The sequence below is a fragment of the Macaca fascicularis genome, chromosome 2 (assembly GCF_037993035.2).
Source record: "Macaca fascicularis isolate 582-1 chromosome 2, T2T-MFA8v1.1".
In the NCBI taxonomy this organism is placed as follows: domain Eukaryota; kingdom Metazoa; phylum Chordata; class Mammalia; order Primates; family Cercopithecidae; genus Macaca; species Macaca fascicularis.
The window spans coordinates 132,331,610-132,343,688 of NC_088376.1; the positions used below are offsets into that span (position 1 = coordinate 132,331,610).

At 42.7% G+C, this 12,079-nt stretch overlaps 1 protein-coding gene across 18 annotated transcripts in view; it reads right to left on the reverse strand.

The window, feature by feature from the left end:
* The window catches only part of FRMD4B (FERM domain containing 4B), a 360,118-nt gene that overhangs the window by 68,901 nt on the left and 279,138 nt on the right, over positions 1 to 12,079 (reverse strand). For 8 of the 18 annotated variants that reach the window (XM_074032675.1, XM_005547586.4, XM_065538887.1 and 5 more), the window contains 2 exons: positions 10,680 to 10,736; positions 9,870 to 9,892 (listed from right to left, as the gene is read on the reverse strand). The exons of 5 other annotated variants lie outside the window; for them this stretch is intronic. In XM_074032675.1, the coding sequence (XP_073888776.1) occupies positions 9,870 to 9,892; positions 10,680 to 10,736 (80 nt within the window). The remainder of the gene's footprint in view (positions 1 to 9,869; positions 9,893 to 10,679; positions 10,737 to 12,079) is intronic. 5 more of the 18 variants (XM_074032681.1, XM_074032685.1, XM_074032682.1 and 2 more) reach the window with 1 other exon arrangement.

A 12,079-nucleotide genomic window follows, 5' to 3' on the forward strand; every position in this document is an offset into this window, starting at 1 on the left:
AATGGTGGTGGCCACGGACTGCAGGAGGAGTGAATGGGGAGCTGTTTAATGGGTGCAGAGTTTCTGTTCCTCCAAGATGAAAAAGTTCTGGAGATTGGCCATACAACATAAACACGGCCAGTCGCAGTGGCTCACACCTGTAATCCCAGCACTTTGGGAAGCTGAGGTGGGTGGATCGCCTGAGGTCAGGAGTTCGAGACCAGCCTGGCCAACATGGTAAAACCCTGTCTCTACTAAAAATACAAAAAATTAGCCGGGCGTGGTGGTGCGTGCCTGTAATCCCAGCTATTCAGGAGGCTGAAGGAGGAGAATCGCTTGAACCCAGGAGGTGGAGGTTGCAGTGAGCCGAGATCATGCCACTTGCACTACAGTCTGGGCAACAGAGCGAGACTCTCTCAAACACACACACACACCCAACATAAACATTACTTAACACTACCAAACACTACTCTTAAAAAAGGTTGAGATGATAAATTTTATGTATATTTTACTACAATTTTTAAAAAAATTATTCTTAAATCTAGAGTTAGAAAAAGGATACATAGGCCAGGCATGGTGGCTCACGCCTGTAATCCTAGCATTTTGGGAGGCCGAGGAGGAGGGTGGATCACAGGTCAGAAGATTGAGACCATTCTGGCTAACACGGTGAAACCCCGTCTCTACTAAAAATACAAAAAATTAGTCGGGCATGGTGGCATGTGCCTGTAGTCCCAGCTACTTGGGAGGCTGAGGCAGAAGAATTGCTTGAACCCGGGAGGTGGAGGTTGCAGTGAGCTGAGATCACGCCACTACACTCCAGCCTGGTGACAGAGTGACTCTGTCTCAAAAGAAAAAAAAAAAAGAAGAAGAAGAAGAAGGAAAGACAAAAAGAGAAAGAACACAGAAAAGAAAACCAATCAATGCAGACAATGTTTTCTACAAAAGAATGGAAAGTCAAAGAAATGTGTTTCTCTCCTGGGAAACTTCCTACTAGACAAGTGAAAAATTACTTATGGTCAACTTGAAGTCCCAACTCTTTAATCCCTCTTCCTGTGTGTGTGATTCAATGTGTCTTTCCTGATCACACAAAAAAAATGGATTAACCACATTAGCCATCGGAACACAGATAACAAGACTGTATTGTTATGTGTTATGTTATCCCTTACTGTGTTTCCAGAATCAAACCAAAAGGCGTGGAAATGCTTATCGGTGGGGGAATGTAGAATTCTCCCTCAACAATGTCGTCCCACAGCTCCCGTAGACTCTGGATGGTTTGCACTTTGAGAAGTGGAAGTAGTTCATGTCATGCTACTTTCTATTCCTACCGAATGCCACACATGCCTGTGTCTCAGCCAGCCGCTACCTGAAGAGGCCAAGTATGCTGAGTTTCATTTCAGGACCAAGTAGCTATGATGGGTGTAACGGCCTGGTCCACTCCAGTGGAGAAAGAAACTGAGAACTCAAATGGATCAAGAGAGTTACTTCCTGTATAGGACTGATCCTCTGTGGTGTTAGTAACTGTCTAAAGATGTATGAAGGTGGGACTTAGGGTTTTTGTGTTCATTTAGTTGCATCAGGGTTTTTTAAGCTGTGAAATGCAAGGGGTTTTGAAATGTAAAATTTTTTTTTTTTTTTTTTGAGACAGAGTCTCGCTCTGTAGCCCAGGCTGGAGTGCAGTGGCCGGATCTCAGCTCATTGCAAGCTCCGCCTCCCAGGTTCACGCCATTCTCCTGCCTCAGCCTCCCTAGTAGCTGGGACTACAGGCGCCCACCACCTCGCCCGGCTAGTTTTTTGTATTTCTTAGTAGAGACGGGGTTTCACCGTGTTATCCAGGATGGTCTCGATCTCCTGACCTCGTGATCCACCCGTCTCGGCCTCCCAAAGTGCTGGGATTACAGGCTTGAGCCACCGCGCCCGGCCGAAATGTAAAATATTTAAGCTGTGAAATGCAGAAGCCTGACTTCTACTCTGATTCTGTGGTTCATAGAGTAGAGTGTGTGGTCCAGCAAGAGGCTGAAATAAGTGTGGAAAATGCTGCTTATGTGTCCCCTTCTGGGAGATTTATAGTGCTCATGAGCAGATTGAAAACTTAGCCAAGAGAACTCGGGGAACTTTGTTTAACTTTTAACTAAGTATTGTAGAGAGGAAAATCACTTCTCAAGCGCTTTTTTCACAAAAGTGTTTTGTTGATTCATCAAAGGCCCAACCTGAAATAAGACAAAAACATTCCATTTCTGTCAAGTAAGCCTTCTTTATTCTGCTGGCCAGGAAGGTAATGATTCTTACAAATTTGTGTTGGGATACAAAAAAAGAAACTGGCTGGGTGCAGTCGCTCACACCTGTAATCCCAGCTTTTGGGAGGCCGAGTCTGACAGATTACGAGATTTAGGTGTTTGAGATCAGTCTGGCCAACATGGTGAAACCCCATCTCTACTGAAAATAAAAAAATTAGCCAGGTGTGGTGGCTAATTTCAAGAATTGCTTGAACCCAGAAGGCGGAGTTTGCAGTGAGCTGTGATTAAACCACTGCACTCCAGCCTGCGCAACAGACCGAGGACCCATCTCAAAAAAACACAACAAAACAAAAACCCGAAAAACAAAAAAGGAAACCTCTAACAGTGGTAAAATGCATGTGGTATGGAGCCCTAATTTGCCACTGTCTAGCTATGTGACCTAAGTAGTAAGCTACTTAACAGCTACAAAGTTCAGTTTTCTTATCTAAAATGGGGACAGTGACAGTGCCATCACAGGGTTGCTGTGAGGATTAAACCTATTAATAACAGTAACAATGGCAAATATTGTTTATTGAGACAAAGAAACGGTTCCAGAGAGGCTAGGCAAACTACTCACAGGTACATAACAAGTGGCTGGGCCTGGATTTGAACCCAGGCAGTTAAATTCCAAAGCTCCTCTCTTCACTACAGCCTCCCCATAGCACTTTGCCCACGGGAGATGATATTTTTATTATTGATACTGACGGTAAAGGCTCTGGCAATGAAATTAGATTTCAGAGCTTTAAGTGCTCCAGAGGTGTAAGAACTAAGGGGCAAATTTCTTGAAAGTGTTTTTATCCTCCCTTCGTTAACTAGTCTCCAGAGCATCCAAGGAAATTCCTTTCCCATGGGAAATAGCTGCATTTTTTTTTTTTGGTAGCACAGTTGTAAATTGTGAATATTCCCTTCCCACTTGAAGCTAAGTGTTAACATAACTCTCATTCTGACCCAGCATTGAATTGCAAAATGTACTCACTCACTTTTTCTTACAAGTAGAAGCACCCTAATCACATAGTTACTTGGTAACTTTCACCTCTCAAAATCTTAAAAAAAAAAAAAAAAAGAAAGAAAGAAAGAAAAGGCCGGGCACGGTGGCTCATGCCTGTAATCTATAATCCCAGCACTTTGGGAGGCTGAGGACAGTGGATCACGAGCTCAGGAGTTCAAGACCAGCCTGGCCAACATGGTGAAACCCTGTCTCTACTAAAAAATACAAAAATTAGCTGGGCATGGTGGTGGACGCATGTAATCCCAGCTAGTTCAGGAGGCTGAGGCAGGAGAATTGCTTGAACCCAGACGGCAGAGGTTGCAGTGAGCTGAGATCACACCACTGCACTCCAGCCTAGGCAACAAGAGTGAAACTCTGTCTCAAAAAAAAAAAAAAAAAAAAAAAAGCTTTGCTTTTACAAACTTTTTTGTGGCTGGCAGCTGGGTGATAAAGCCTTGCCTCCTTGCCGTGTCAGCTTTCAGGAATTCTCTGTTTGTCTGTGTTGTGTTACCCAAGTAGCCTGTTATCTTTGCAGTTTAAGGGCTGACTTGGAAATTCAGACTGTCATCTATTTAAAGAAAATGGAAGTCCCCACTCCACTATTTTAATTAACTTTCAGAGAGCAGGGTTTCCTACTGGTTATGATAATGTTAACTTAAAATACTCTGAAGGAAACACGGCAGGAAGCAAAATAAAAAGGGGAGGACTGCTATTTTTAAAGGCATTCTAGGAAGAAGAGTTTGAGCAAAGCCATGAAGGCACATAGCATGGGCTACACGAAGAAAAAGGAAGAGAGGCATGAGCAGATACTAAGGAGTATGCACAGCAGAGAATGGGAGATTACATGTGTAATGCCGACCAAGTATGGCCTTGAACGCCAGGTTGTGGTGTTGGTGGGCAGGTGTCTGTGTGCAATGAGAAACTAAGAGATTTTTAGAAATAAACAACAATGATCAAATCTATGTCTTAGGAAGGTAACTGGAGGGTTACACGCAGGCAGTAGTGTGTGGTGGAATCAGAACAGATCTGAGAACTCACCAGCAATGTAACAATCTCTTTGGGCTTAAATTTTACATTTATTACTTTGTTCAGTGGAGATAACAGCTACTGTGGTAGGACTGAATGAAATCAGACATGGACATTTAAAATAATGCCATAGGCCAGGTGCGGTGGCACACGCTTGTAATCCCAGCACTTTGGGAGGCCTACAAAGGCGGATGACCTGAGGCCACGAGTTCAAGATCAGTCTGGCCAGTGTGGTGAAACCCTGTCTCTACTAAAAATACAAAAAATAGCTGGGCGTTGTGGTCCTCATCTGTAATCCGAGCTACTCGGGAGGCTGAGGTATGAGAATTTCTTGAACCCGGGAGGTGGAGGTTGCTGTGAGCTGAGATCACACCACTGCACTCCAGCCTGGGCGACAGAGTAAGACTCCATCTCAAAAAATAATACATAAAATAACACTGTAATACTCAATTATTAGCTCAACACATAATTCACACACACACACACACTTTTACAGTCAGGCTGAATGGGAGGGAATGAGGACTGAGAAAGTTGTGGTGCTGATCAACAGAAGGAAAGGAGGGAGCTATCTGACAGGTGGAAAAAAGATGGGAAGGGAAAGGGGAAATCTCAGAGAGCATTCAAGAGAGAATGGAGCTGTAATTCAAAGGGAGACAGTGGAAGAGGAGCTGGTTTGGAGGCTAGGCTGTTGGTGAGGTCAGCTTTGGAAATGCTCAAGAAAGAGGTGGATATTCACAAGGAGTGGACTAGAGCAGCCTTAAGAATTAGGTGTTCAGTCATTGTTTTTACTGAAAAAGTCACTTTGCCTAGGAAGGTATTTGGGTACATATTTTGGTCCACATTTATTTATTTATTTATTATGTTTTTTGAGACAGAGTCTCAATGCCTGTAGTCTCAGCTGCTTGGGAGGCTAAAGCAGGAGAATCGCTTGAACCCAGGAGGCGGAGGTTGCAGTGAGCCAAGATGGCGCCATTGCACTTCAGCCTGAGCGACAGAGCGAGACTCTGTCTCAAAAAAAAGAAAAAAAAAAATCCCAGCATTTTGGGAAGCTGAGGCAGGCAGATCACTGAGGTCAGGAGTTTGAGACCAGCCTGGCCAACATGGTGAAACCTCATCTCTACTAAAAATACAAAAATTAGTTGGGTATGGCGGTATGTGCCTATAATCCCAGTTACTTGGGAGGCTGAGGCAGGATAACTGCTTGAACCCAGGAGGTGGAGGTTGCAGTGAGCTGCACTCCAGCCTGGGTGACAGAGCAAGACTAAAAATAAATACACACAGTTGTTCATCATAGCATATTTTATATTAGCTTTATGGGGGAAAAAAGCTAATATAAATAACAACATGATAAACATCTTTTTTCCCATTATATGGGAAACAAGTAATATTTGTAACAATAGGGGAGTCCATCATGTCCATCAATTTGGTAAAATAAAATGGATTGCAGGAACTGTTCTAAGTACTTTACAAATGCAATATTAATTCATTTAATCCTCACAGCAATCCTATGGATTGTGTATTATAATTGTAAGTCCCATTTTTCAGAGGAAACTGAGGCTTGGAGATTTTAAATAATTTGTTCAAGATTACACAGGTAAGGCCGGGCGCGGTGGCTCAAGCCTGTAATCCCAGCACTTTGGGAGGCCGAGACGGGTGGATCACGAGGTCAGGAGATCGAGACCATCCTGGCTAACACGGTGAAAACCCGTCTCTACTAAAAAATACAAAAAACTAGCCGGGCGAGGTGGCGGGCGCCTGTAGTCCCAGCTACTAGGGAGGCTGAGGCAGGAGAATGGTGGGAACCCGGGAGGCGGAGGTTACAGTGAGCTGAGATCCGGCCACTGCACTCCAGCCTGGGCGACAGAGCGAGACTCCGTCTCAAAAAAAAAAAAAAAAAAGATTACACAGGTAATAAGTAGCCGACCTGGCATTTGAATCAGGCTGTCTGGTTCCACAGTCTTTGCTCTAACCACTACAACATTGCCTCATGGTATTTTATTTTGCCTGACTTTCTTTTTGTGTTTTTTATTTTTATTTGTTGAGACAGAGTTTTGCTCTGTTGTGCAGGCTGGAGTGCAGTGGCGTGATCTCTAGCTCACCGCAACCTCCACCACCAGGTTCAAGCAATTCTTGTGTCTCAGCCTCCCCAGTAGCTGGTATTACAGGTGTGTGCCGCCATGCACAGCTAACTTTTGTATTTTTAGTAGAGACAAGGTTTTGCCATGTTGGCCAGGCTGATCTCAAACTCCTGGCCTCAAGTGATCCGCCCATCTCGGCCTCCTAAAATGCTGGGATTACAGGAGTGCACCTGGCCTTGCCTGATTTTCTTTTCCTTTTTTCTTTTCTTTTTTTTTTGTGACACAGTCTCACTCTGTCATCCAGGATGGAGTGCAGTAGCACCATCTTGACTCACTACAACCTCCACCCTATGGGTTCAAGTGATTCTTTCACCTCAGCCTTCCAAGGAGCTGGGACTACAGGTGTGTGTGACCATGCCAGGCTAATTTTTTTTTTTTTTTTAGACAGTTTCACTCGTTGCCCAGGTTGAAATGCAATGGCGCAATCTCAGCTCACCGCAACCTCTGCCTCCTGGGTTCAAGCGATTCTCCTGCTTTAGTCTCCCAAGTAGCTGGGATTACTGGCATGTACCACCATGCCCAGCTAATTTTGTATTTTTAGTAGAGACAGGGTTTCTCCATGTTGGTCAGTTTGGTCTCAAACTCCTGACCTCAGGTGATCCACCTGCCTGGGCCTCCCAAAGTGCTGGGATTACAGGCATGAGCCACTGCACCTGGCGCCAGGTGCCTGATTTTCTCAGAAGAGTTTTATAACAAGGCAGGGTGCGGTGGTTTGCACCTGTAATCCTAGCACTTTGGGGAGCCAACATAGGCAGATCAGCTGAGCCCAGGAGTTTGAGACCAGCCTGGGTAACATAGTGAATCCCTGTTTCTACAAAAAATACAAAAATTAGCCAGGTGTGATGGTGTGTACCTGTAGTCCCAGCCGCTCAGGAGGCTGAGATGAAAGAACTGATGGAGCCAGGAGGTGGAGGTTATAGTGAGCTGAGATCATGCCACTGCACACCAGCCTGGGTGACAGAACAATGCTCTGTCTCAAAAATAAACAAAAACAAAACAAAGCAAAACTAAACAAAACAAAAACAAAAACAAAGAGGAGTTTTAGAACAAAACTTTGGAGGAAAAACATATCCTCTCTATTCGGGGGAGGAGAAGATCAGATAGGGAGAGCATGGTAATTTACGAAGTGCTCCCATATCTCCTCAAAACCAACCTGCAAAGCCATTGTTTTGATTAACCCCAACTTATAGATGAGGGAACCGAGGTTCAGAAAGGATAAGTGGCCACTCAGAGGGATGCTGCCAGTCTACGTGATTTCCAATCCCACACTCTCTCCACTACTTAGCAGAGTTTGGACAATTTCAAAACAGTGTGCGCCACTTCAACCCCATGATCACTCAGGAAAACCACCAGAAACAAGCTCAAGTGAAGGCAAAGGCCTGGACTGGGCTTGCCCAGAATTAACTTGCCAACCTTGATGGCCTAGGGCTAAAATATTTGAACAACTGAAGGACTGTCCCTTTTAGGCCTTCCTTTGCCTCAGGCAAGGGATCTTCCCTAAGGAAGGTTGTGAAATTAACCATTCTCTTTCTATTCTCCACCTCCCCCACAACTATAGGTTATTATAGCTTCTTCAGAACAACCTTAGTCTCAAAAATCTCATCAGAGGTAGCTAAGAGACCAGACAGGATGATAGTAATAATGAGGATAATAATAACTAAATTAATAATAGTAGCCCAAGGGTGTAGATTATTTGCTGTAAGCCAGATGTTGCCCTGAGCAACGTTTACATACATTTGATTCTCATGACAATTTTATGGGAAAGGTACCATTTTACTGATGAGGAAACTGAGGCTCAGAGGGCGTCAGTCACAGGTTGAAGGCCTAAGTGGGGAAGGTGGGTTAGCAATCCACAGATGATTGAGTGTGAGCTTTTGGGCCCTGAAACCCTCATTTACAAATTGACTTTATCATCACCCCCCCACATGATTTCTTACCTAGAGTTGTTTTTTAAAAATCACCCCCATAAATGACTGTGTTCCTTGCATATCTGATATTCCCAGGAAACGTGGTTTTTCCGGGAAAGACAAGAGTAGAGACACAGTAGCTTTTTTTTTTTTTTTGAGTCTCACTCCATCACCCAGGCTGGAGTGCAGTGGTGCAATCTCTGCAACCTTCGCCTCCCAGATTCAAGCAATTCTCCTGCCTTAGCCTCCTGGGTGGCTGGGATTACAGGTGCCTGCTACCTTGCCCAGCTAATTTTTATATGTGTAGTACAGACAGGGTTTCACCATGTTGGCCAGGCTGGTCTGGAACTCCTGGCCTCAAGTGATCCTCCCTCCTCGGCCTCCCAAAGTGCTGGGATTATAGGTGTGAGCCACCATGCCCAGCCTCAGGCGTGAGCCTTTAATGATACTAATGGTCTATAAACTACTTTATCCTCTTTTTTTTTTTTTTTAATCTCCTGCCCTTTTCTTTCCATTAAAAACAATTGGTGTTTGATTTTCATGATTTCTTCAAATTTCTTAACCTAGAAAAATGTAAATACACACACAGGGAGGGAGACAGAGAGAGAGAAAGCACAAACCAGAACTGGTGGGAGATTGTGGTGAGGATTTATGGTGTTTTAAGTGGCATCCTTGAACATTCTACCAAAGCCGAATGGGCAGATGACAAGAGTGTTGGGAATTTCTGAAGTGAAGTACAACTCCGTAACTGGAAGTTTTCAAGCTTGGAAGGCATTATTGTGTTAGTCCGTTAAGGGGCGCATTATTCAAAGACTTGGCTGGGAATGAGTGCTAGGCGATCTGTAAATAATCTACGAGTAAACGTCTACCAGGAGTCGAACATTAACATCGTAGAGGCCGGGCTTTCAAAGGGGTCACTGGCCTACAAAGGGAAGCGTTGCCTCCACCCTTTAACTGTTTCTACAACTCCAACGATTGCACTAAAAGGACAGAATGGAGCAGGTAGAGGGTGAATTCAAATATAAACACTCTCTGTGGATGTGGCCAGTGAGGCAGTTAGAACCAGTGAGTGTCTCCGCAGCAACAATACAACTGTTAGGTCAAGTGTATGAAGGGTGAGGCCCCTCTGGGGCAGCTGCGAAAGAAAGCCCCTATTAATCCCTTAACTAAGCAGCTGATGGATTTAATCTTTTTGTGCATACATTATAACTCTTCGAATACAAGATTATTGTAAGTTTTTTTTTTTATCAGCATAAGCTATCAAAGCTTTTTATAGATTTCTTCATCTCACTAATTAACAGATGACAGAAAACAGAACTTTGGAGAGCTTCTGGTTACAATTCGCTGGCATTCTGGCTTGAAAAACTGTAAGAAAGCGTCATTCCCTGATTCATTCACAAAAAGAATAGGTCTTTATTTGAGGAGCGAAGAGATCTCAGTCTCCTGCCTCAGAGTTCTACTTTCCTTTGATTTTGTATCCATTGTTATTTAAAATAACAACATAAAATGATTCTTTAGGGTTAGTTTGCATAGTAATATCAGAAAAGAAAATCATTACCTGGTATAATCTCCCTTGGCTTCCTAAAAACAAACAAACAAAAACAAATGGAGTTGATCAATATGTATTTTTGTTAAGCTAAATGAGTTTTATCTTGATTACTTCGCCTCTTAAAGTTCCTAAGTTTTGTTCGGAAGAGTGTTTCTCAGGACCGCTCTCCCTACAGCCATAAGAATTAGGCACTGATAAGAAAACGCTGACTGTCCTGTTAGGAATATTCCTTATTCTTAACAAAAGAAACATCTATATGTGAAAAAGCACAAATAATTATTTCTCATGGTACGTTTTTAAGATCACATGATAAATGCTTTTCATTCAAGTGGCACACTTTTTAGACTGGAGGAAGACCTTTTAAACCACAATACAGGTAAACAAACATATACTATTTGTTTTCCCTTTACTTTTTAAACCAGCATGGAAACAGACTAACGCCTTTAAGAACTAAAAGGCTCTTTTACTGGACCACAAGAAAATGTATACAAAAGTTACTAAATTTATATGAAAATTACAGCTGTTGTAACAACTGCTCCCTCAAGTATCCCAGAGCTCTCTTCCAGGAATATGACTTTAACTCTTTTCCTTCAGAGCAGGCTAAATCTCATTTTTCTTTGAGACTCACAAGATCACATTGTAGCTCATGCAAACTATTCGAAAGCAGAAGACGGTGGCTCACAGTTTTCATCAGCAAACAACTAACTGGCTTAAAAATCCAGCAGACACTGGCCCATGCAAAAGTTTCAGAGTTGCAGGCAGTTAACAAAAACGAACAAACACAAGGGAGCTGCTAAGAGGTAGTTTGTCCAATCTTACCTGTAAAACAAACGCGGCTAACTTGAAGATGGTTTCGCTGTCTACTTCGATTTGCCCCTGTTGGTGGAAAAGGAAAGCATCATTGAACATGGGGCTATCCTAGGTTGTAGCAAATGACTCTGAAGTTGAGGAAGCTGTCACAGCTTGGCACCTTCAGTTTTCGATCAAATGCAGATCATACCATTGCAGGGGAAAGTGGGGGGTGTGGAGAGACTCATTGAGGGTTAAGGGGAAACCACTCTGTGTGTGTGTGTGTGTGTGTGTGTGTGTGTGTGTGTGTGTATTTTAAATAGCTCTGGTGAGGGTTTATGTTTAGAGAGCAGTATTCAGGAAGAAATGGGAATGACTTTGAGGCTAAACATTCAGAAAACTTCTAAATGAAAAATTTTTATCTCTGCAAGTTCATTTTTAAGCACCCTGCAGATTTTCCTAGATTCATTTGTTGAGTGTTTTCCTGGGATAATTATTTTTTCCCTTGTGTTATAGTACAGTTATTTCAGTATACACACAATGCAAATATTATTAAAAATATAAATTCACTTCTGTGTCAAATGACACATTGTTGAGTTCACATTTGTACTATTATAGATAAAATGTGAGGCCTTAAAAATCAGTTACAGCAAATGCTTTGAAGACTAAAATTCTGTTGATTTATATTGAAGTTTGAGGAACTCTATCAGTTTTCCATTTTTTTTTTTCATCATTCAAAACCCCAAAGAAAAATTGGAGCTCTGGGCCTTGGTAAAGAATGCTTTTTCAGGGTTTGGTACAGTGGCTCATGCCTGTAATCCCAGTACTTTGGGAGACTGAGGGAGAAGGATCACTTGAAGCCAGGAGTTTGAGACCAGCTTGGGCAACATAGAGAGACCTCATCTCTACCAAAAAAAAAAAACCACCTTTTTCTGTAGCCCAGTAGGGATGCATAGTTATGTGCAGAAAGGGTATAGCTCTATCAATAACACTCATATGCACCTTTATATTTTTTAAATTGTGATGATACATGAAATATTATTACTGAACCATATTATAACAATGAATGGTACAGAGGGATCTTTATTTTAAAAAAAGGTTTCAGTGGTAATGTTAACCTGTAAGTTTTAACATATGCAAAAACAATTCCATGTAACCCCATTATTGCCTAAGTCCTGTATAATTAGTACTTGAAAGGGTATAGTGTTTAAGAACATGGAATTCCTGGAAATTGCCCTGCATTCTTTCTTCCTCCCTTCCACCTCTTGAATCTGAGCTGGAGTGTTTCCTAGTTATACCAAGTGCATCAATGGGGAGATTAAGTCATTTTAAAGTAAATATACAATAGACAGATTCACAGAGGTAGTCATGCTCAGTGAGGATTTCTGAAAGGATTGTGCTTTTCTCTCAGGTTTCCACGTGATTTGATG